General features: G+C 40.9%; 2 protein-coding genes across 4 annotated transcripts; one reads left to right on the forward strand and one right to left on the reverse strand.

The window, feature by feature from the left end:
- Positions 1-1247: 1247 nt before the first annotated feature.
- pip4p2 (phosphatidylinositol-4,5-bisphosphate 4-phosphatase 2) lies at positions 1248-16202 on the reverse strand. Of its 2 annotated transcripts, XM_085149144.1 has the most exons (8): positions 15947-16202; positions 10812-10960; positions 8947-9053; positions 8236-8359; positions 7593-7667; positions 6964-7016; positions 3393-3483; positions 1248-2139 (listed from the first exon to the last, which is right to left on the reverse strand). In XM_085149144.1, exons 1-8 carry the CDS (start codon positions 16050-16052, stop codon positions 1996-1998), a joined length of 849 nt encoding a protein of 282 aa, XP_085005270.1. In that variant the 5' UTR covers positions 16053-16202; the 3' UTR covers positions 1248-1995. The 2 variants fall into 2 exon arrangements, with proteins under 2 accessions (XP_085005270.1, XP_085005271.1); XM_085149145.1 differs by lacking the exon at positions 7593-7667 and having other exon boundaries at positions 15947-16200.
- Positions 16203-18093: 1891 nt separating this feature from the next.
- Positions 18094-21303, forward strand: LOC146493274 (uncharacterized). Of its 2 annotated transcripts, none has more exons than XM_085149159.1 (3): positions 18094-18591; positions 19113-19667; positions 20968-21303. In XM_085149159.1, exons 2-3 carry the CDS (start codon positions 19120-19122, stop codon positions 21107-21109), a joined length of 690 nt encoding a protein of 229 aa, XP_085005285.1. In that variant the 5' UTR covers positions 18094-18591; positions 19113-19119; the 3' UTR covers positions 21110-21303. The 2 variants fall into 2 exon arrangements, with proteins under 2 accessions (XP_085005285.1, XP_085005284.1); XM_085149158.1 differs by having other exon boundaries at positions 18099-18591; positions 19109-19667.
- Positions 21304-22161: the final 858 nt, after the last annotated feature.

Raw genomic sequence — 22161 nt, forward strand, 5'->3', positions numbered from 1 at the left:
ACAATGTACTTGTACAGCTTATGTAGTGTTTAACCTTATTGTTTGTTGTAATAAAGTTGCTTGTTTGCGTTTACTTGGTATCAGATCAGAAAAGAAAAAAATTGGTATTACACATCACTATAGTAGGTCGGCTACTGCAAAAAAAAAAAACTGAACGGTTAACTGGCTGAAGACTCACCTGGAAAATAAAACTAGACTTAAAGCAATTAACTACCACTTATTTCTTCTCGTTTTCTCAAATCTTCTTTTGATGACAATAAAATCACAAAGCCGGAATACCTCATAAATTAGGGTGCAAAATCATCATGTTTTCTTTCCAGCTTTCCTTGTCTTTCTTGCATTATTGAACTGGGCATTTGTTAGATTAGCAAAAAAGCATCAGAATTCAGTCCAGTGAAACATGAATTACTTCTGGTGAGCCAAAGACTATTTTTAGTAAGATCTCTCGGTAGTACTGTTGAAAGACTGAACAATAAACAAAACGGCTGCAGGCTTGCCAGGAAAACAAAACTAGTTTAGCATTAGAAAAAAAGGGACCAGCATGGCTGTGTGGTAATCCTACAGAAACGTTTGCAGACTGCTTTTTGCTGTTGATTTGGTCCTATTTGCTTCATCACACAACGAGCGGCCAATATTTTATCCTTAAACTCTGATCTCACTCAACAAACAAACAAAACCAGCACATGCAGTTTTTTTCCCATTTTATTTTATTGATAAATTATCATTTTTAAAAAGCCCCACAGCCAACTTTACCTTCTAGCTCCCGCTACGTACATACTCACTTACCAAAGTACTGAATTTGAACTATGTACAAAGTTTTTCTTAGTATTTTCTGCTTCATCGTCATAATCACATTCAAAACAAGGTTAGGAGTTTGAACTGTGCCTACCGGTCAAGGTCAAGAGACAGGATGCTGAGTTAGCGTATAGCAATGCTAGCTAGACAGAGTTCACTGGAGGTCAAAGAGCAGCGATATAAGCGAAGGGAGGAGGGTTTACATTCTAACTCACAGGCAGAAGGAGCAAAGACAGGAAAATCATAGTCTTCAACTACCTCTAAAACTGGAAGAGAAAAAAAAGTTGGCATGCAAACGTGAGTCACCATGTTTTGTTTTGTTTTTGTGGATCATTTTGAGAAGGTAACGGTGAAAAGCTTGGGGACAAAGGACCAGGAAGCTTCATAACAACTCAAACTGGTTATTGCTGTAGTGAGTTAAAAGCTGCATGGCACAAAGAAATGATTTTAAAAAAAAACACAAGCTCCTCTTGATCTGACACTCTTCCTGACTAAACACTGGGAAGCAAAGTTGGCACACGTGGGTATTTAAGGATAATTTCTCCTCAAAAATCAACATTTTCAGGAGTTAAAATCATATAGCAATAGTATGTCAGTGTACACAGGCATGAGAAATGGTTACAATGCAGTATGAATATGCAGCTTTCTGCAGCTGGACATTAACTAGCAGCAAAACAACACAATTGCATATAATTGTAGTGCAATGGGAAAACTGTTCTTAGGTTGTTTCAATTTGGTCTGGTCGGTAACAAGAAAAATCAAGTGGGTGCAGTCACGTCATTCAGGCTGCTGAAGGAAAGAAAACTGATAAAAAAAGAAATCCTAAACCCAGCCAGTCTCTTGCACTATCATTTCTAAAATCGCCATGTGAACCAATTAATTCAGGCATTTATCAAGAAAAATCATTTCAATTTCTTAATTCTGTACTTTGAACGATTTTAGGAGACTTGGACTGGATTTGAGTCTCAGTGGACCGGTACAGGACTGACTGACAGGCAGTAGGTTTGTTCAGTAAGTCAAAAATATTCCAGACACAAACGGAACATGAAGAAAAATCACCAGTATACTCTTTCTCGAACAAACTCGTGTCCATTCACTCTACAGATGTTCCACTTCGCCGAACATGACTGAAATCTGAGCAAGATGAAAAAACTAAAAGTGAAGTTTTGTTCTTCCAGCCGTGCACATGTTCTGATCACTCTAGGCGAAGCTATTCTCTGGGTAGCTCACTTTGATAGCCCCCCAGTAGCAGGCACGTATCAGACAGATGAGGCCCAGCAGATAGGCAAATGCCCAGGACACGTAGGTGGCGTTGTAACGTCTGGCGAAGTCCCGAGTGCCAACCTGTAATTACACACAATGGGGGGGAGGGAGGAAGAAGACAGCATGGAGGAAATCATAGTTACACCTATAGAAATACAGATCATCGATTTGTATTTAAAAAGATCCCTTATATGCATTTTGTCAGATTAGGCTCCAGTCATAAAAGGCTAGAGATCAGTGCTGCCTGGCAGCAAGCAGGCGCTAGGGGAAAATTGTATTCCCTGCACAGAAAACCTCCTTGTGTTTGCTTTGGTCACTTGTATTTTGCCGTGGCTGCTCGTAGTTTATCAAGTTATCTGCAAATCCTTGCTAATTGCTTTCTAAGCAGGAGTGAAACTGGGAAACCTGAAAACAGACACCAGTTACCCTCACAGTAAAAGCTGCATGTTTTGAAACATGGTGCCTTCTGATAAGGCACAACTTGTACTTTCAAGGGGAATGGTGTCCATTTATGATTTGTACAGCACCTTTGCGAATTTCACTACCACTCAGTAGTTGGTTAGCAACAGATAAGTTGGCGTCTTCCAAACAAACTATAGGAAACTGCTGCAATCTGTTAGCAACCAAAGCAGTGAAAAGGATAGTTTTGGTGCTGCACCTTCTGCAACTAATATCACCCAGCCAAAGACAAAAAAACTACTCCAGCCAACCGGGCAATCACTTTTTTTTTGGCCAGCCTGTGAGACCATGCCTCAGCTGAAATGCAAAAGTATAAGCTCATTATATTAAATATGTGTCTGTGAAACACTGAACAAGGCGTGGTTGGAAATGCATTGGATGTTTTGTAGATTTGTCACTTTTATCTTTCTCGTCATCTCTAAAACATATATACAGTTTTCATTTTCTCAGGTCACAACACCAGTGTCTGATGGAAATTTCCAGATCTTTACTCTTATTCATAAAGTACAGATAAACACAAATGCTTTACACTGAAGTTTTTCAGTGACAACTGGAAGGATTACTGACATTTTCTGCAGATATTTGTGAACCCCACTGGGTGATGCTGCTGAAGACTTGTCCTCTAGCACCTCCACATGGAGGGAGTGAATTGTGGTTTAGAGTTTAAATTCTCTACTGCTGTGTCATGAAATATGATGCAGATCAGATTCTCTTTTTGTGACGTTTTGTTGTTTTACCTTATTTCACTTGAGCTCAGTTACAGTTACATCTTGCTTGTACTGAGCTAACTTGGTGGCTTTTTTCCATTTTCATTGTCAAAAGAGCGACTTACTTACTTGGATAGTATCTGCACAAACTGATCAAAGCGTACTTACTGTTAAACCCACTCCAATGAAAATGCAGATCATTCCTATAGTTATATAAGCACAACAGCGCCTCCTAGGGAGCGCACTGCCGACAGAGGATCTGCAGAGAGAGATTGAGAAAAGAAAGAAATTGGGGAGAAACATTTAGAGGGTTTCCACATGGATACAGACTGAAACATACAAACTATATTTAGATGTTACACTGTCTTACTTAGTTTTTTTTAATTTTTTTATAATCCAGTGGAAGTCCCCACACATTATCCCAGTGATCTTACTTCACCACGCTCTGATGATAAATCTGTTTGCCAAAAATCTCACTTCCTTTTTTAAAGTTACACTTGTAAGCGCTCCAGGATGGTCACATGTCCAGCTCCAAACAACCTCCACTCCATCCAGCCTCTAAACAAACACAGTTCAACTGCCTTGAAGCAGCAGACTGGCATAACTTTACTATAATTTCACTTTCCTTCCCCCACTCAGCTCTCACATGCCTCTCATGTGACAGGACTGAAGCATTCTTCAGGGATCACTGGCATTCAGATGGCTTAGGGGTGCCTGGTCACCTGATTTACTGCCTTCTACTTATTTTCTACTGCATTCACATCCCCTGTTTCTTTTACTAGCTGTTTATTCAGTGAACTAGAACCATCTCTTCATTTTAGTAATGCAGACAGAAGAGGGAAATTACTACTGTTTTATCTGCTTAAATTAAGAGGACTTCTCTTCGGAAAGGTGTTACTAGAACAGAAGTTTCAGTTCCTCAATGAGAATTAAGGGAAAATATTTAGCTCAGCCTTTATGTCTGTAATAACGAAGGAAAGTGGGTTTTAGGATGAGAGAGACAATGATAGGAATTTTTGGAAAAGCTATGAGTGGTAAAAGTATTGCACAGAGATAATAAATGAAGTTCACTGACTTAAAGAAGTACATAGAACAAAGCATTGTACGAGCCAACTACACAGAAAACAAGGGTAGAAGTAGTGTCATGTTAAAGTTGCTGCTTATCTCACCATCACTGTCTGCATCATCTCATTAGGACAAAAACCTCTCTGAGGTGACCCCTCCTCCTCTTCTCAGCCCTGTGACCCTCATACCACTAACATTACATGTGAGGCCAAACTTTAATACGTGTCACACGTCTAGATCAGCCTTGCTTACCTCCCCTCCCCCTTCCAAGAACTGCAAATCCAGCCCTCTAAAGCTTTGCATCTCAGTGAATTTAAACATAAATTCAATAGGTAATGGTAAATGGCCTGTATTTGTAAAGCGCTTTTACTAGTCCCTAAGGACCCCAAAGCACTTTAAACATCCAGTCATCCACACATTCACACACAGGTGATGGTAAGCTACATGGCAGCCACAGCCACCCTGGGGTGCACTGACAGAGGCGAGGCTGCCGGACACTGGCGCCACCGGGCCCTCTGACCACCACCAGTAGGCAATGGGTGAAGTGTCTTGCCCAAGGACACAGCGACCAAGACTGTCCAAGCCGGGGCTCGAACCGGCAACCTTCCAATTACAAGGCGAACTCCCAATTCTTGAGCCACGATCGGCCCGCACCGTCTTTTTTTCTCCTGGTATTCAAGTGTTTGGTTTCATAGTTGAGTCATACTAGACCACAGCTCTACATGGCGAAGTGTTAATGCTTATACAGAAGTGAAATGTCTATGTTTTTTCCATTCTGCTTTTTCTCATGCGCAGTATGCCTTCATGGTGAATTACTTCTCCAATAAATAAAGATAAATAACTTTAAAGTAAGCTGTGTGGGGATTTTAGTGTAACAACACTGTACAGTGTTTCACACAGCCTCAGCTTCACTCTGCTGACCAAATTTAGATTTTACAAAGCTCAGTGGATATAATGAATCATACCGATTTGCACGTGTTCACTAGTTGGCTCTATAGTGTAGTGGTTACACATTTGCTTAAGAAGCACAGCATGTCTGGTTCAATGCTGGGACAAGACATGAATGTGTCTGGGGTTGCATCAGGAAGGGCATCCTGCAATTTAAAGTTATTTTCTATAATCTCCTGTTTGGGGCAGCTAATTAATGGGTTCTTTTTAGTTTTATAAATAAAAATGTGTACATTATGTGGACAAAAGTCTGCCTTTACAAACATTTGTGATAGAATGAGTCGCTCTAAATTCGGAGCGCGGTGCTGTAATAGGATGTCACAGTTGCAACAAGTCAGTTTGTGAAATTTCTTCCTTTCCAGAAATTTCACAATTAGCTGTAAGTGATGCTATTGCAGACTGGAAGTGTTTAAGAGCCACAGGAACTCAGTTACAGAAGGATGTCAACAAACACTACGGGGCATGGTGGGTAAAAGTCACCATTGCTCTGCTGACTCTAACTGCAGAACTGTAAACCTCCTCTGGCTTTAACAAATGCACTAAAACTGCATCCCAGGAGCTGCATTAGACAATGCAATTGTAATGTAATAAAATGCATTTTAACAAAAAGCAGACTGCAGTACTTCTTTCTATGAGACATGAAGTAAAATTAGTGGCTTCCTTTCTGTAACTGCAAAATCATGAAGTTGGAAAAAACAAACCAGAGATTTTCATAGTTAACGGGCTAACCTGACAATTTTCCCAGATTAAATTGGAAACTGACATCTGAAAATAAAATGTAGTTAACACTTTTTTTTTAAACTTGCTGTAGTTTTTAAAGCAGAACTGCATTGTGCAGCACACAGCAGAAATGAGGAGAAACACATGGGAAGTTTACTTTCTCAGCAGAAGAGCTCTGAAGCACAGCTGATGTTCACGTACAGCATGAATGAGTTCATTCAATTTAATTTTATTTGTATGGCACGAAATGCCAACAACAGTTGCGATAATAGAAAGAAAACCACAACAAACTATCAAACTTTGGGTTTATCAAACACAAGATTCAGAACTGTTTGAAGGAAAGTGGACTTAATGTTTTTTTCCTTCCTGAATTTTACTTTTATTTTATATGCTTGTTTGTTTGGGGTTTTTTAGCTTTTTTGTTTAATTTTTTGTTTTTTTACTCCCGTCTAACCAGGATGCCTCCTGGGTGCCTCCAAGGTGAGGTGTTCCAGGTATATCCCATCAGGAGGCAGCCAGTACATGCTTTTGAGATGTATGGGAATGTGTTGGTGTTCCTCCCCACCCCACAACAAAGACTAATTCAATCATTCATTATGAAGATAAATATACACATGTGAAAGAGTCTGGAGATGCCGTGGTATCTGTCATGCGTGCTCAGTGTGAATCTGCTCTCCTCTGTGAAGAAAATGGGGCTCCAGTGGTGAACCTGTTAGTTCTGGTGTTTTCTGGAGAGTGCCTGTCAAGCTGCACAGTGCTGGGCTGTGAGCACAGATCTCATTAAAAATTAAAGATTGCATTTTGGCAAATGCCACTGTTCTTTTGCTCTCTGCATGAACAGCCTACTCCAAAGTTCAGCTTTATGCTACTAAAGCATGCAGAAACCAGAAAACTCCCATTCATTAAAACGTGCTTTGTGCCTACTGATTCAGAATATAAACATACAGATATCCACTTAAAGTGACTGTGTGAAGGGGAACTCTGCGTGAAGGTTTGATGGACTCACATTTTTTTGCAGTGGGGACACTTGGCTAGCGTGTTAAATCGAAGCTCCATCCACTGTGAGGGAATAAAAAGAAATCAGCATTTTCATTTTAAGACACAAAGAAAACTTATACACGCACGGAGACACACACGCATGCACAGGCTCACAGAAATGAAACGAAACACTACAATCTTACTCTTTTTAGAAACAACAAATCAGCAGAAGGCTTACTGAAAATGATCTGAAACAGTTTTAATGAACCGTCTAAATCTATCCTTCACTCTTGCTACGTTAGCACACGGAGTCATAATTCGTTAGTTGATATTTCATCTAGTGTTAAATCACTCCAAATCATATTAATTCAAGGGTCACAGTGAAGTTAAACATGTGACAACATCTGGCTTCAGGTTAGAAATGAAAAATAAATTAAATACCTAAAGGTAAGCAAGCGGCAATAAAAAAGAAACAATTTAGCGCAGACTTCTAGAGCCTAATGCATTAAAAAAATTATACATTTTATTTTTTTCAATTGATCAAAGCTCTGCTCAAAGCCAGATGTTCACAAAGTCAGAGTAAATAAGGCCACAAATTGAGCTGGAGCGGGTTAGGCTGTTGTTAATAAGTCCACCAGTAAGACCAGCTTTCTCAACCTGTTGTTGTGCTGGTGGAGAGCCATCACTGGGGAGACCAGACATAGGCTGTGATGTCCTGGCGTCCTCACTGCCCTGCAGATGCCGCAAGCAGCAATGTGCAGATGTTAAGAGGAAAACAGCACTGACTTTATTTTTCTTACATGCGAGTCTGTGTCACACTGACTCAATGGCTCAGGTTGTGTACATAACCTTGCTTATGTGAAATATTAAATGCATGTGTGACATGTTACACTCAACCCAAACATGTCAAATGCACTGATAGTAACATCAACAAAGAGTGGCAGGAAGCCATTTTTATCCGAGATTAGAAAACTCTGCAAAAAGCAGGTTGAGAGCACGTTAGAGAGGGAAATTTGTGTGGAAAGGTGCAGCCACGCTCAGTCAAGAGGTACTCGGGATGTTTGGTGAGACAGGCAAGGAAAGAAAACATGCAGAAAATGCATGCCAGCCACGCGCAGGTGTCTAATTCTGTGCTTTTAATGAATAGCTGACCCCGCAGTAGTTTTCTGTAAACATGAACATATGGCGAGGCTCTCAAAATTACGTATATATGCACGTACCAACAACAGCACAGCAATGAGATTCTGCATTAACAAGCCTGTGCCTGACTGAGGATGGTTGTATTTGCAGGTTTACATACTAGGAAGGTGTTGCCACAGTGGCCACAGACCACTCTCATTCCCTCGGGTTGGATGGGCAGCGCTGGCTGGGCGGGTTGCTCCTCGGGGATCACCATCACTGGGCTCAGGTTGATAATGCGTCTGCTGTCAGAGGAACCAAGAAGACATTTATGATTAATAATAACTGATATAGATAAAAATAAAACTCCAACTGGTTCATGTAATCAGCGAGTCTTGTTTACATACTAAGGTTAATTATGGAGTTCCACAGAGTTTCATGCTGGGATCAATTCTTTTTACATTATACATCCTTCCCTTGGACACTGTCATTCGAAAGCACAGCATACATTTTCAGTGCTTAGCAGATGATATGCAGCTTTATCCATGTATGAAGCTAGAAGACACACACCAACTAGTTAAACTGCAGGAATTCCTTAAAGACATAAAGACCTAGATAACCTCTAATGTTTTAATGTAATGTTCTAATGGTTTTTTTTAAGAGATATTTCACCTCTCATCCGAGAAGCTTCTTACATCTTCAAGAAACTTAGAGAAGTCCACACGCTTTTCTTCCCAAGCTCCTTGGTCTTTACCTTACCTTACCTTGAGCGACTGTTTGACTTGTTACAGAGCCAACATGTTGCCACAGCCCCAGATTCAGTTTTGAAGCACTGTGTGGCTTATTGCATCAGTGGGGTAAAACTGTCTGAATGTTTCTTCTTGTTCCGTACCAGTTTGGTCGAGGACATCCTATCCTTCTGGATGTGTCTTTACAGATGAGCAGGCAGTTGCAGGGACACCGCACATACTTCTTCCCTGTAGGGGGATTCTTAATGGGCTAAAAGAAACATAAAAAACTATGAGTTAAAACTGCTATGCTTAGAAAAGTTTTGGTTTCAGTACTAAAGTACAACTCCTTTAAGCAAGTTTCTTCTGATTGGCTGCACCTGTTGAGCACGTTTGCATGGAGCTACAAAGCTGTGACCACATTAGGGGCCCACTGACACCACTATGATCTGAAAGTTGAGAGTATAAAAAATGTTTTTAAATGATGAATTCATTTATTAAGGGAAAAGTTATCAAAACCTACCTGGCTCTAAGTGACAAAGTAACTGGTTGTGCCACCTTTGGCAGCAAGAACTGCATTCAAGCGTCTGTGATAACAATGAGTCTTTCCCACTGCTGTGGAGGAATTTCGTCCCAATCTTCTTTGCAGATTTTTTTATCTTTGCCACAGAGTTTTTGAGCATGAACTCTCTCATCGATGCCATTTTTGTCCAGTATCTTTCTTATTGTCGAATCATGAACTATGACCTTAGCTGAGGCAAGTGAGGCCTGCAGCTCTTTAATGTTGTTCTGGGTTCTTGTAAGACCTCATGAATGAGTCGTCTGTGGGCTCTTGGACAAATTTTGGTAGGCCGGCGACTCCATTTGTGGATAATGGCTCTCATTGTAATTCACTAGAGTCCCAAAGCCTGTTGTTGTTAATCACAGTTAAAACATGGTTTAATAAGAGGAACAAGTACTTTTTCACACAGGGTCGGGTGGGTCTGGATAGCTGTTTTTCCCCTTAAATCATGACTTCAAAATCACATTTTGTATTTACTCGGGTTATCTTTGAACAAATTTTAATATTAGACAATGATCTCAAATATTTCAGTGTGACAAATACGTGAAAACAAAAGTAACTCAGGAAAGGGGTAAATACTTAAAGAATTGTAAATATAAAAAAGATAAAGTCAAAGCATTGTAGGTGCACTTTAAATCCAGGGTTCTCACAGTAGCAGCACCACAAGCACAACCAGTAAAGAATGCACTGCTTTAAATTTAGCTCATCCACAGTTCACGTTATAATTCGACACAGAATGAGCAGAATGAGCTCGGGGAAGAATTCATCTTCTATTTCAGATCTTGTGTATCCAGCCATCATAGCAGACTAAACCCTCTTAAAAATGACATTGCAGCTGGTGTCAACAACTGTAACAGTCAATTACAACATAAGCCACCATCCTCTGAATGAAACCATGACAAACACACTTAAAAACAAATATTTCAAGTGTACTTTTTTGCGCTGCCTGTGTAAATCAAACAAAACTTGGAGAAACTCCTGGTTAAAATCAAGTTCTGGTCATGTGACTCTCTAACTTTATATTTACAGTAAGATACAACAGCTCGAGGCCAGATGCTAAACCGTGCATCGTTTTGGTGCAGAGTAGCATAATATAAGATGCCCGTGTGGATGCATAATGACCAAAAATATCAGCTGTGCTAATGGCATTTCCCACCCGAGCGCTGGTGATGACAGTCATTCATTCTCCCTGCACTCCTTGTCACACTGGCAGCCTTAGGCCCTGATTAATTTGGTCGAATGTCAACATCAGTTTAAGCGATAAAGACAGGCAGAGAAGCAAAGGTGGGGAAAAAGCAGTCCAAAAGTGGGCACTGAAAGTCAATCAAACATTCTTTCATGCAAAAATGTGCCTGACAATAAAATTCAACAGGGAATTTAGGCTGTAACAGATACAGAGGAAAGTCGAATGTTGAACTGTTACAGTTTTAGTTTGTCGACACCTGTGATGATGTAGCCTCCACTTACTGTAGCTTCATTGCAGACAGTGCACTTGACCACGTGCTGATGCAGCTTTCCGTCCAGGTTGATGAGCGACTGGCAAACACGGCAGTTGATGACAGGCACACCGCCGGCATCGGGGCTGGCGATGGCTGTGTAAGGAGGAGGTAGTTCGGCTTTGAGAAGAGGAAGGCAAAGCACACAACACACAGCCAGCTGTTAATGGCATGCATCTGGAGAAAAGCAGCTTCATGAACAAAAATTTGGCTTTGTGTGTCCAGTTTGTACTTTGGAAACAGAGAATAATTTATAGTACCTGAATAATTCCACCTAAACTTGAAGGTTTTTGTTAAATATTATTTTCCACTGTTGAATTAGTTGAATAAGTCGCCAAATTAAACTGGCTGCCATTTACAGACAAGATTTTCTCTTTATGTCTGCGAGGCCTACTGTGAACTGACTACAGTGGCCACCATAATGACCTCTGTACTGTTTAATCCCACATTAACCTTGTGTATTTAGTCTGTATTTCAGAGTTTTAACATTTAATCTACAGGCTTGCACTGCCTTTACTACAATGGCTTTGTGGCATATTTAAAATTCTGCTTGTCTGTAACGTAGCTAAAGCCAATAAAATCTGTAGTTAAACAATTAACCATAATACCTCTATCAGTTTCATTTTAATTAACAGGAGCAGAGGTTTAAATAAAATGTGAGTATACAGTAATTACGCCATCTATATTCTTAAGCTCTGGCACTGACGGGACAGCTGAAATCATATTTATATCGATCAACATTTAAATACTCAGATGTCAGTCTCACATTTTTTTTAAACTAAAATGCCAAAATACATTTCCTCAATCCAGATGTGGTATGTAGAGCTGCTGCTCTTCCCCCTCCATGACAGGAAGCTAAATATGTTTAGGCACCGGAGAAAAAGTGAGGACGCAAACATGCTTTCTAGATTCATGACAAGCTTCTTTCCAAAAAATATTAACCAGCTATATCAGAATATACAGTCTCTTTGTTTGGCTTCATTTACCCGACTGACGACTCAGTGACACAAAGAAGATATCCAGTCTAACAATCGACTAATTATTAGAATCTTATCTCGCCCTGAATGAGATAATGGCATGGGTCGGTGGGTAAACGTGCTTGGCTCCGACATTTAGAGACTCTGAACCGGTTGACACCACAGGGACAGATGGGACACCCGTCTACCTGGCTACGACTACGACGCGAGCATGCCAAGACTGGACACTCCCACTGAGTTTCAGGCAGAAGGTGGTGGTCCTTATTACACAACAAAGCTAAATGAATCCTCCTCTACTACGCTTTGTTAGTCTAAAATGTAACACAGTGCGACCAGATGGAGAATATTTTTTATTATTCCACAACACCTTAGGATTAAATCGAAATTTCTGCTGTGTTAGTATCCACCCCTACTTAGCCTCAGGTCTGTTTCTCCTCCTCTTGCTGCTTTGTGTGTCTTAATGCACGTCTGACACTGAAGACAGCAGCTATAGGTTTTCATGAGGAGCCAGAGGAAAGACGAGAAGGCTCTGCTGCAACCACCACCAACACCACAACATACAATCCTGCTTTAAGGGTATCGACTCGATGACTTCACTTGTGGTTTGTGGGATAGAAAGCCAAGCTGAACATCTGGTATTCAGACACCAGCAGCTCTGGAGACCTTTCTGTGTGGCAAGAAAAAATAATCTCTTTGATCTTAAAATAATACTACAGTTTTCCTTTTACCGACACAACAACGAGTCTGCCCATCCCTCACTACAGCCAACATTTTAGATTTAATCTGAAGTCTTTAAGATCTAGCCACAAATTTGAGAGTTAATTTGAAAGAAAATCGAGTTATCTCCTAAAGCAGCTAAGTTAGTAGACATTTAGTGTATGTGTGTAAGACACAGTATAAAAATTGCAAACAATGTGCCTTAATTACATCTTTGTCTTACACTATTGCAATAAACTATTAATCTAAACATCTTGGTTGTGTATAAGCACACTGGTTTGGGTTTTCTTCTAATAAAGTGCTGCTCTGATTCAGATGATAAGTCAGCTTTTTTAAGATCAATGTTATTTTACCGTCTCTCCTGTTGTGTTCATTTACTAAAGGACAGCATGTCTCGACAGCTGATCTCTTTATTCATGGAGGAGTCTTTCCAGGCTGAGCAGTCCTTTGCCTCAGTCATCTTGGCGAATTATAACTTGGGCAGCTTCCACCTATGAACAGTTCAGCCAGATATCAATAAAGCTCCTCCACTCGTCTGATTAGTGTTGATCAGTCAGACAGGACATTGGGTTCGGTCGGCTCTGTTTGCAAATCCGTGACTGATAACTGATAACTGCAAATATCATTTCTGTTTATTTTAATTACTTTTTCTCTTCCACTGACCCGTGATAAAGACTCGTTATTGGTCACATTAAGTCACATGTTCTTGTAACCCACCCACTTCCACACATAGCCGCTCTCTCTTTGGAGGCAGCTCTTTAATGGTGGAGTCAGCAAGTTAATATTTTTAACTTTGTGCTTTCATGATAAATAAAACACAGAGTTTCTAATACTACCAAAACAAAACAAGATAACAGTGGAGGGGGGGGGTTAATGAGAAAGTAAATTAACTGATTTTTCATACTAATGTAACTGAATTTATATACACTTGCCAGACACTTTATTAGGTACACCTTTCCAGGATTTTATGGGACCCCTTTTTTTGCCTTCAGAGTTTCCTTAACTCTTCATGGCTTCAACAAAGTGCTTTCTCCATGGTGTAATGCCCATATTGACATGATGGCATCACACAGTTGCTGCAAATCTGTCGCCTGCACAGTGAACTCACTGTCATGTTCAAAAAAACCTGTTTATGGCTGCTGGAAGCAACAATCTGAGGCTGGGTACACTGCGGTCATAAAGCGATGGATGTGGTCAGTAACCTTACCATCTAACATCAAGTCTCATCACACAAGTCACCAGTGTTTTTCCAGTCTTCTATTGTCCAGGTTTGGTGAGCTTGTGTGATCTGTAGTCTCAGTTTCCTGTTATTAGCTGACAGGAGTCTCACTTGGGGTGATCTTCTGCTGCTGTAGCTCATCTGCTTCAAGGTTCAAAATGTTCTGCACTCAGAGATCCTCTTCTCCATATCTTGGTCGTTTGCTTTTTTCAGTTGCTATTGACGTTCTATCAGATCAGGATTTGTTCTCACTTTCTGACAAATCTCTGTAAACTGTATAGACGGTTGTGTGGGGAAAATCTCAGTAGATGAGCAGTTTCTGAAGTACTCAAACCAGCTCGTCTGACTCCAACAACAACGCCACATTCAAAGTCACTTAAACCACCTTTGTTCTCCAGTTTGATTCTCAGTTAGTCATCTTCATGCATCAATGCACCGAGTTAGTGCCATGCAACTGGCTGATTAGATATTTGCATTAATGAACGGTTGAACAGATGTACCTGTTAAAGTGACCATGAGTTGCTAACAAGAAGAATCAGACCTTTCTATTTCGGTATTGTAATAGCAGGGTAACTGGATCTCTTCATATAAAGAAACCTGTTAAAATATTTGCTGACATTTCATGACTTCACCTTAGACTAATTAGTCCTGATAATGTGAAGCTGGTAAAGCTTCATTTTAAAGGAGGCAGACGAGCTTGTTTTTCTTTGATTATTTTAGGGCAAAATAAAAAAAACAAGCAGGAACCACTGAATTTCTACCTGCTACTACAGAATAATTTCAGTGAACGCAACAAGTATTACGTGGATATCCTAAAATTTAAATTCAAGCCACAGCTCACTTTAGTGCCTTAATGCAGCTGCTCATTAGTCAAAGCAGCGTCACAGTCATTGTGTTTCTGGGAAATGTCACAGTTTTGGCATCTTAGGATCAAATTAATTAATTTTACAAACCCAAACTGGAATTAGCCAATAATCCAGTCTGCAGAGAGGGAGGGGGTAGAAACTGTGTCACTGTGTTAGCATCCAGCCAGGCTCTCGCTTCTTAGATTATTACAGTCCAGCATTAAGAGTTTAATCCCGTGGTGAAATATGAATTCTGTGGGATTAGACTTCTCGAGAACAACAAGCACTTCTCTCTCTCCTCTGTTTGTTTGAAATTGGCCTGAAATACTCCTTAAACTGATTTACACGGTCAATGAGTCCATTCATTTGCTGCCGACCATCCCGAGCTGCTGCAAAGCAAAGAAACGTTGTTTCTGTCGGGCCGCTGACAAAAACGTAGAAGCGGAAACAGGGGGGGGGGGGGGGGGGGGGAGTCAAATACTACTGAAAGTAGCACTCAAAATCTAATCCTCAGACAAGAGAATGTGAACTGAAGTCAAAGTACAGCCTGAATCAATATTTAATGCCAGCAAAACACAAGGAGGGCTCTATGTGAGATCATGCATTAGGCACTTTGCTTCGTCTTTCTTCTTGTGGAAAAGAATAAATTGAGAATTTGAGGAGATTATATTCAGAGCAAAGGTCAGTGCAGACAGCTGCTGCCAGTCCTGAGAACAAGCACTGTGGGCTGTAACCTACATGTTTATGTTTTCTGCTGTATGAAAGCTGCAAATCATGCAAGAAAGCTCAAGCTCGTCGCTTACAGTGCATTCACCATGCAAACGAGCAAAACTCACCATCATTAAAAACGGGAGAACACGACATTTAACTCGTGCTGCATTATTTCTCCCATAAAGGGCACACCTGTGGGTGCTTTTGTTGATCTGCAGCTGGACAAAAGGATGCTTCGCCTGCCTCCATCTGCAATGCCTCAGTGCTCCCACGTCAACATTCAACCCAAAATCTACTGAGGCTTTGCAGAGCTTCAGCTCATGTCTTTTTTTTTTTCTTTTTTTTTTTTTGCTGTCCAAAATCACGGCAGGCCCCAGTGAATCGTGATGTAGAAATCTCTGCGCTGAAAACACTGTTTGATGGTACTGCTGGTATTATCGCAGGCCCCTCTCCTCTATAACCCACTGCTCCAGTTCTCACAGCGCAAGCTCCACCTTTCAGTCAGCTGCCGACTGATTTCCCAGCGATGCCCTTGCCTCGCCTTGCTGCAGCTTTATTTACGCACTCACACAAACTCGATACGCCCTGAAAATGATTCAGCATGCAGGCGGCGGGGTGCTGCGTGTGGCGTGTTTACCTCGGGGACTTGAATCCTGCAGGTACGGGGGAGCTGTTGGGGTCACATTCTCGGAGTTGGGGCCCGACAGCAGCGGAGATCGCTCGTCCATGCCGTCGGAGGCCATGTCGTTGACCGTGAGAAATGACGGGGTGGCTCCTGGCTGCACCGAGTTTTCCCTCAGCACGGAGGAGCAGCCAGCGGCTGGTTGTTGGTGCCGACTCGCTCCGGTCCAGCAGCAGCAGCAGCCCCGCTGACGGAAGCCTGGAGGGGGGAGGAGCTCCGCGGTGGTCCCCGCCCCTCTCAGATATGGCCCCGGGCATGGGCAGAGTTCATGCTGGTGAACACTGAAGGAATTTTTTTTTTTCCTGATAAACTGCATTGATTTAAAAAGCGTTTTTCCCTTTAATACCCCAAATACATATTTATTCATATTTAAGCCTAAGAATAATAACGACATGACTGAAATCCAAACGTGACGATAAGGTTTGAGAGTTTAAATGGTGGGATAAGAAAAAGCAGCAACTCACGGCTGTTGCCACTAGATGTCACTGTGGGATTACTGAGGTCCGGGGCAGTGCAGTCAGAGCACGCTCGAATCGTATTATACACGGCTGTGGTGTCAGGTTCACTCAGCAAAGTCCCGCTGTGTTGCGTTTTTTATGTAGACCAGGGGTGGCAAACTCATTTTACAATATGGAGGACCACGAGTACCAAAATTAAGTAACTGTTAAGCATACCTCCCGTTTTCTGCCCGTGTAAATATGGTTAACTGCACTTTTAATCCCATTTAATATAAGAATAAGAAGTGCAGTTATAATGGTAAGTCTTAGTACAGGACTGTACATGATAAAGGAATGCTGCTGTAGTCAATGAAAGAAATCATTACAGAAAACTACAAAACTGCAGGAAAAGGTTCTGATAGCTCAGTGCTCAGACTGTCCTGCAATTGCAACTACAGGAGAGTATGTCATAACTAATAAATCATAATTAATTAATTAATTATTTTTTAGAAATGTCTGTATTTTTGTATATCTATTACTTTAGTGTAGTATGAATGACAAAAGAAAAAAACTCTGGGCATGTAATAGCCTCAGACATAACAACCCCCCAAAATAAATTCATAAACATACAACTGATCGGGGCTTTTGACAGGATTTTCAAAGTATTGTGAGTCAGATTTCTCTTTATTTCAGAGTCAGTTTTAGACTTCACTTTTCACTATATTTACAACATTTGGACACAATTATACAAACCTGTGAACCACACAGATGGCCTTCATAGAGCCGATTGTTCATACTACAAACAGCACTCCTTTTTCAGTTTGACTGAAAAAGATAGACTTTCTCAGTTTAAACATCTGACGACATGTTTTCCAGAATCCCAAATTTTTCAGAATTGCAGTTGTAAAATTTAAGCTTTGATCTCTCTCACTAAAAAGAAAAATTAAAAGTAAATCACAATATTTTTCCAGCACACATGCTCATAAAGTGAACTCTTTCCACACCCGTGTGCTTTGCTGCATCAAGAGAATATTATTGTTGTTTTTTTAAAATAAGGTCAAAGTCACATTAGGTCACTTTCTGGTGACAACAACAGCATAAAGATACAAAATTACTATAAAAGTAGTCAACTCTTACAAACAGATGAAATAAATGAAGTGTTATTGAACCGTAAATAAACTGGAATTCATATTTTAACTTTATTCGACTTCTTATTATTGTCATGTTATTTTCACATTTTACTAAAATACCCAGTGAAAACCTTTAAAACTTTACTTTGCGAGGCAGCAGGCACACTTAAGCCAAACCATTGATTTATTGCATAAACAGGATCTCATGGTGGTGTAATGTTTTTAAGTCCCACCCTTTTTATGTTTTACAATTCATCCTTAAATTTAGTGTTTGTTTTCAGAAAAGTGCTCGTCATTCCCCTTAAATTGCAAAACCCTGGCTTGTTTGTGCCAAAATGTGTCCCATTCCTTGCAGCTTATGTCAGGGTGAAAGCCTCAGGCTGTGTAGATCCACTCTCTGGTCATTCAAAAAAACTCGCTAAATAACTACAGATGCTCTGCATGAGTCTTGAGCTCATGGACAGTCTGGGTACTTTTTGAAACTCTCCAGTAACTGCAGGACAGCATCGTGTTCAAATGTAACTCAGGGATGGTTTCAGACCAGCAAGTTTAAGAAGCAGATTTGGTGTTTTAATTCGAGCGTTTTGCTGTAGCTGTTTTGGATGTTGTAAATGGCTCATAAATACTCAGAGCATCGCACCTCCTTCTCCCCCTGTCACTCAAATTAAAAAGTCTTCACTTCTAAAAACCAAAAAAAAAAAAAAAAAAAGCACAAATGAGCAGAGAAAATGAAGCTCACAAAGAAATAAATACATTTCAAATCAGGAATACGATGCAGAGAATGGCGCTCTCTCCCTCCAGCAGGGAGCTTTTACTGTAACCCACACCTCACATGCATTTTACAATCTCCCATCCCATCCCCTTCCACTGAGGGAAAATCCAAGCTCCTGATTCTGCTGTTACCGGGCCAGTAAAAGTGATTCAGATTGCATGTAACAGTCTGCAGTGAACGACTCATTTTTTCCGACGGCTGCAGGCACCAGAGGAGCGCCGCTACGCACAAACAGAGACTGCTCTGTGCTCTCTCTGTAAGGTAAGACCGCTGAACAAAAGTCATTCTTAGAATGAAAATTCGCATCACATCCGTAAAACAAAACAAAAAAAAAAACATCGCGGTGATCTGAAGTTCAGGATTTCCTTCAGTGATGCGTTTGCAGTTTTGATTTGTTGCCAACTATGACGTTACCAAACTGAGGCAAATTTCCGGTTAAACTGCAGGAGAAAAAACACAAATGTATGTTCTCTGGTTTTGTACTGGATTCATTTTTTGTGTAATTTATTAAGAAATTTATTTAAGCTTATTTGCTATTGAACTTAACATAATAAACGTCATGCTTTTATTTTGAATGTTATGTCATTGAATGCATGCAATCAAGAGGTCTCAGTGTTATTTTTCATGTTTCTATTGATCAGTAGAAATTTCTTGCCCTTCACACAGTAGTTTTCTCTTGTACAGGAAGCTTAAGTATGAGAATACTTGATAATAATCATACTGAATGGATTTTCTTTGGTGATTCCTGCGTGTCTAAGTCTTTTTCTTGTTGATGCAGCCAGTTTGGAGATGCTCCAGGGGACAGTCAGCAGGGCTTGGCTCAGCCTGTCCTTCTGTCTCCTGTTGGGGATCTGTTCTCCAGCAGAGGATGGAGGACCAGCAAGTCCTCCTCCTAGTTTCCCCCCTGAGCAAGGGTCAGGGGAGTCAGATTTCGAGGACTGGGAGTGGGGCTCTGGATCGTCTCTTCTGCACCTGCTCCACAGCTTCCCTGCTGACAGCCCCTTCACAACAGAGTCCTCAGAAAAGCCAGTCAACTGTACGCAGCGCTTCTGGCTCCCTCCATCATCTCCAATCTGCTGGGAAAACATAGCAGGACCCAAAGAGTTTGCCAGGTCTCGTCTGCTTGTTCTGCAGAACAGGGCCGCCCTGCAGGCGGTGTCCACCTCCAGCGGGGTGGAGGAGGGAGGGCTGTCCTACGACCACCAAGCTAGAGAAGAGGTCCAGGGGATCCGATCAGACCACCAGAAAGTGACCGAAACTATACAAAGCGTGGAGACCGTGTTTGTCTCTCTGGCAGAGAAGAGGAAAGAGGGCAAGGAGCGGGGTGTCTTTACAAGGTAAGAAACAATAACAGTGGAGAATTCAGGAGGAATAACCCGAGATCAGCGGGTGGGTGGAGAGGTGAATACTATAAGATAGGCTATATATTATTATATGTTATTAAAGTTTTAAATGAATAAAAAAAACTCTGTAGGTTTAGAGTGGAGTCATGTCACACCCCATGAATTAAAATTTACATCTACTGAGGTCTTCAATGTCAATTTAATGATTTATTGGTCAAAAACTGACAAAAAGCCTTATAACTTAGAAGCTATGATTCTAAGTGGGCAGTGTGTTGTCAATATATAGAAAGTACTGTATAATGATTTAAAACATGTCATACTAGGCCTCCGACCTTTCCCTCAAGGTCTATGGATTGATCTGAAAGTCAAAGTGATATTAATGCTACATAGAGATAATATAAACAGTGGCAGTAAGAAGCAGAGTTTTAACCCTTTCAAGCAAGGTGGTCACTACACTGGACAGCTTCAAAGGCTGTTTTCTTGTATTTGTGTCAGTGTTGATGGTATACTTGCGCATAAACCACTACATTGGACACTGATGTGTCACTCCATTAATAATTATTTAATTATTGTTATTTAACCGTGTCATGCATGAATTATCACAACCTCAATCAGGGCTAAAGATGAATAAAAATACTTAAGAAAAAAATCCGCCGGAAAGAATCGTAGCTTCTGTGGGAGACTGTCCGGTCTGGTCCAAATATTGGTATCCATCTGTCTTTGTTATCAGCAGTTTTCTTTCTTTTTTCCCCCTTTTTCTTGCTCATGTGAAACCACGCCATGATGTCTTCCATTGCTCATTTTAAAATGCAGTGCAGTACTTTGTTTCATGCAGAGAAAATGAATGCTTATCCCCTCATTTCTTCTTTAATGATGCAAAATCTGGTGCTTTAATCGGGGTTTTGGCATATTTATAGAAATACTTCATCTACTGTACTTAGTACAGAGTAGATGCAACTTTGAGCCACATAGTAAAGAAGTAAAGCAGCTACATTTCCAGCTGGGCTTGGATCCAAAAAGTGATCCAAGGCCAGTTGTTGGGGGTTTGTCCTAAATTATTATTGGGCCAGTGTTTAACTGCTTAACATGCTGAGTGAAAACAGCTTCCAGCCAATCTGTGTCATTTCCAGTATTTCCCTGCACACATCTGTCTGGACATCTGGTTGAGACGAGGCTCTGGCACAAATATAAATCGAAAGTTTGGACATTCGGCTCTATTAGATGTGAGCATTTGAGGGAATTGTTTAAATTTAACTTCCTTTCGTGTTTGCTTGTGATTTTTCATCCCATGCAGCATGAAGGAGCATCTCGCAAATACGAGGGATGCTCTCGAAGGCAGAGACCGCATGGCCAACCACCTGGATGAGAAGTTTTCCTCTTTGGAGGCGACGCTTCTCAATGTACAGCTTCGACTTAGAAAACTCATCCATCACTGACGATGCTGGAAACCCCTTATTTGAACTGTATTTATATGATATGAATGTCTCATAACGATGTAGCCCATGCATGCATGCTCAGGATGAGTGTGGTTTGTAATGAGAACAAAACACACTTGATTTGCACCTTATTATGTCACCAGCTCGCCTGCCAGAATAAAACGTGTAACCAAGAATCAGCAGAAATGAATAAATGTCACATTTTCTTGGAGTTCTGATGAACACAGAGTTGTAAAGTCTAGTTTTACAGTCAACGTTTGACGTAACAGAACAAAATGAACATTGTAGCATTTCTTAAAATAAACACATTACACCACATTACTGTTTATTTAATACAAATTAATTTATACTGCAAAACCATTGCATAAAAATAACTAAGCACACTCTTATTGCTTCTATAGGAATTAATAGGAATAGTAACAGCACGTGTGAGAACCTCTATAAAAGAAGACGTTTATGGTGGTCTGAAGTGTTCAAGTGCGTGTTTACACAATGCCAAGGAGGTAATACATCAGCAACAGAAGCGACTGCTGCTGCCAATTATTCTGGGAAGGGTTATAAGGTGCCACTAGGTGTGAATGTGCGAATGAATGTGAGTGCAAATGGTTGTCTGTCCCTGTGTGTTAGCCCTGCGACAGACTGGCGACCTGTCCAGGGTGTACCCCGCCTCTCGCCCTATGACAGCTGGGATAGGCTCCAGCGCCCCCCGCGACCCTGAAAAGGATAAGCGGAAGTGAATGGATGGATGGATGGGTTATAAGGTCATTTTCAAAAAATCTGAATACCATCACTCTTCAGTAAGAAAGATTATTCACAAATGGAAAACGTTCAAGACAGTTGCCAGTCGTTCCAGGTGTGGACGTCACAGTGAATTCACTCCAAAGTCAGTTCTCAGAGAAACTGCGAAAAACCCAAGAGCTTCATCTCACACTCTACAGGCCTCAGTCAGCATGTTAAATGTTTAAGTACAATTAGACAAAGCCTGAACATGTGTGGTGTTTATTGGAAGGTTTGCCAGGAAAAAACCCTTTCTCTCTAAAAAGAAAATGGCA

Source organism: Neolamprologus multifasciatus, chromosome 22 (assembly GCF_963576455.1).
Source record: "Neolamprologus multifasciatus chromosome 22, fNeoMul1.2, whole genome shotgun sequence".
Classification (NCBI taxonomy): Eukaryota; Metazoa; Chordata; class Actinopteri; order Cichliformes; family Cichlidae; genus Neolamprologus; species Neolamprologus multifasciatus.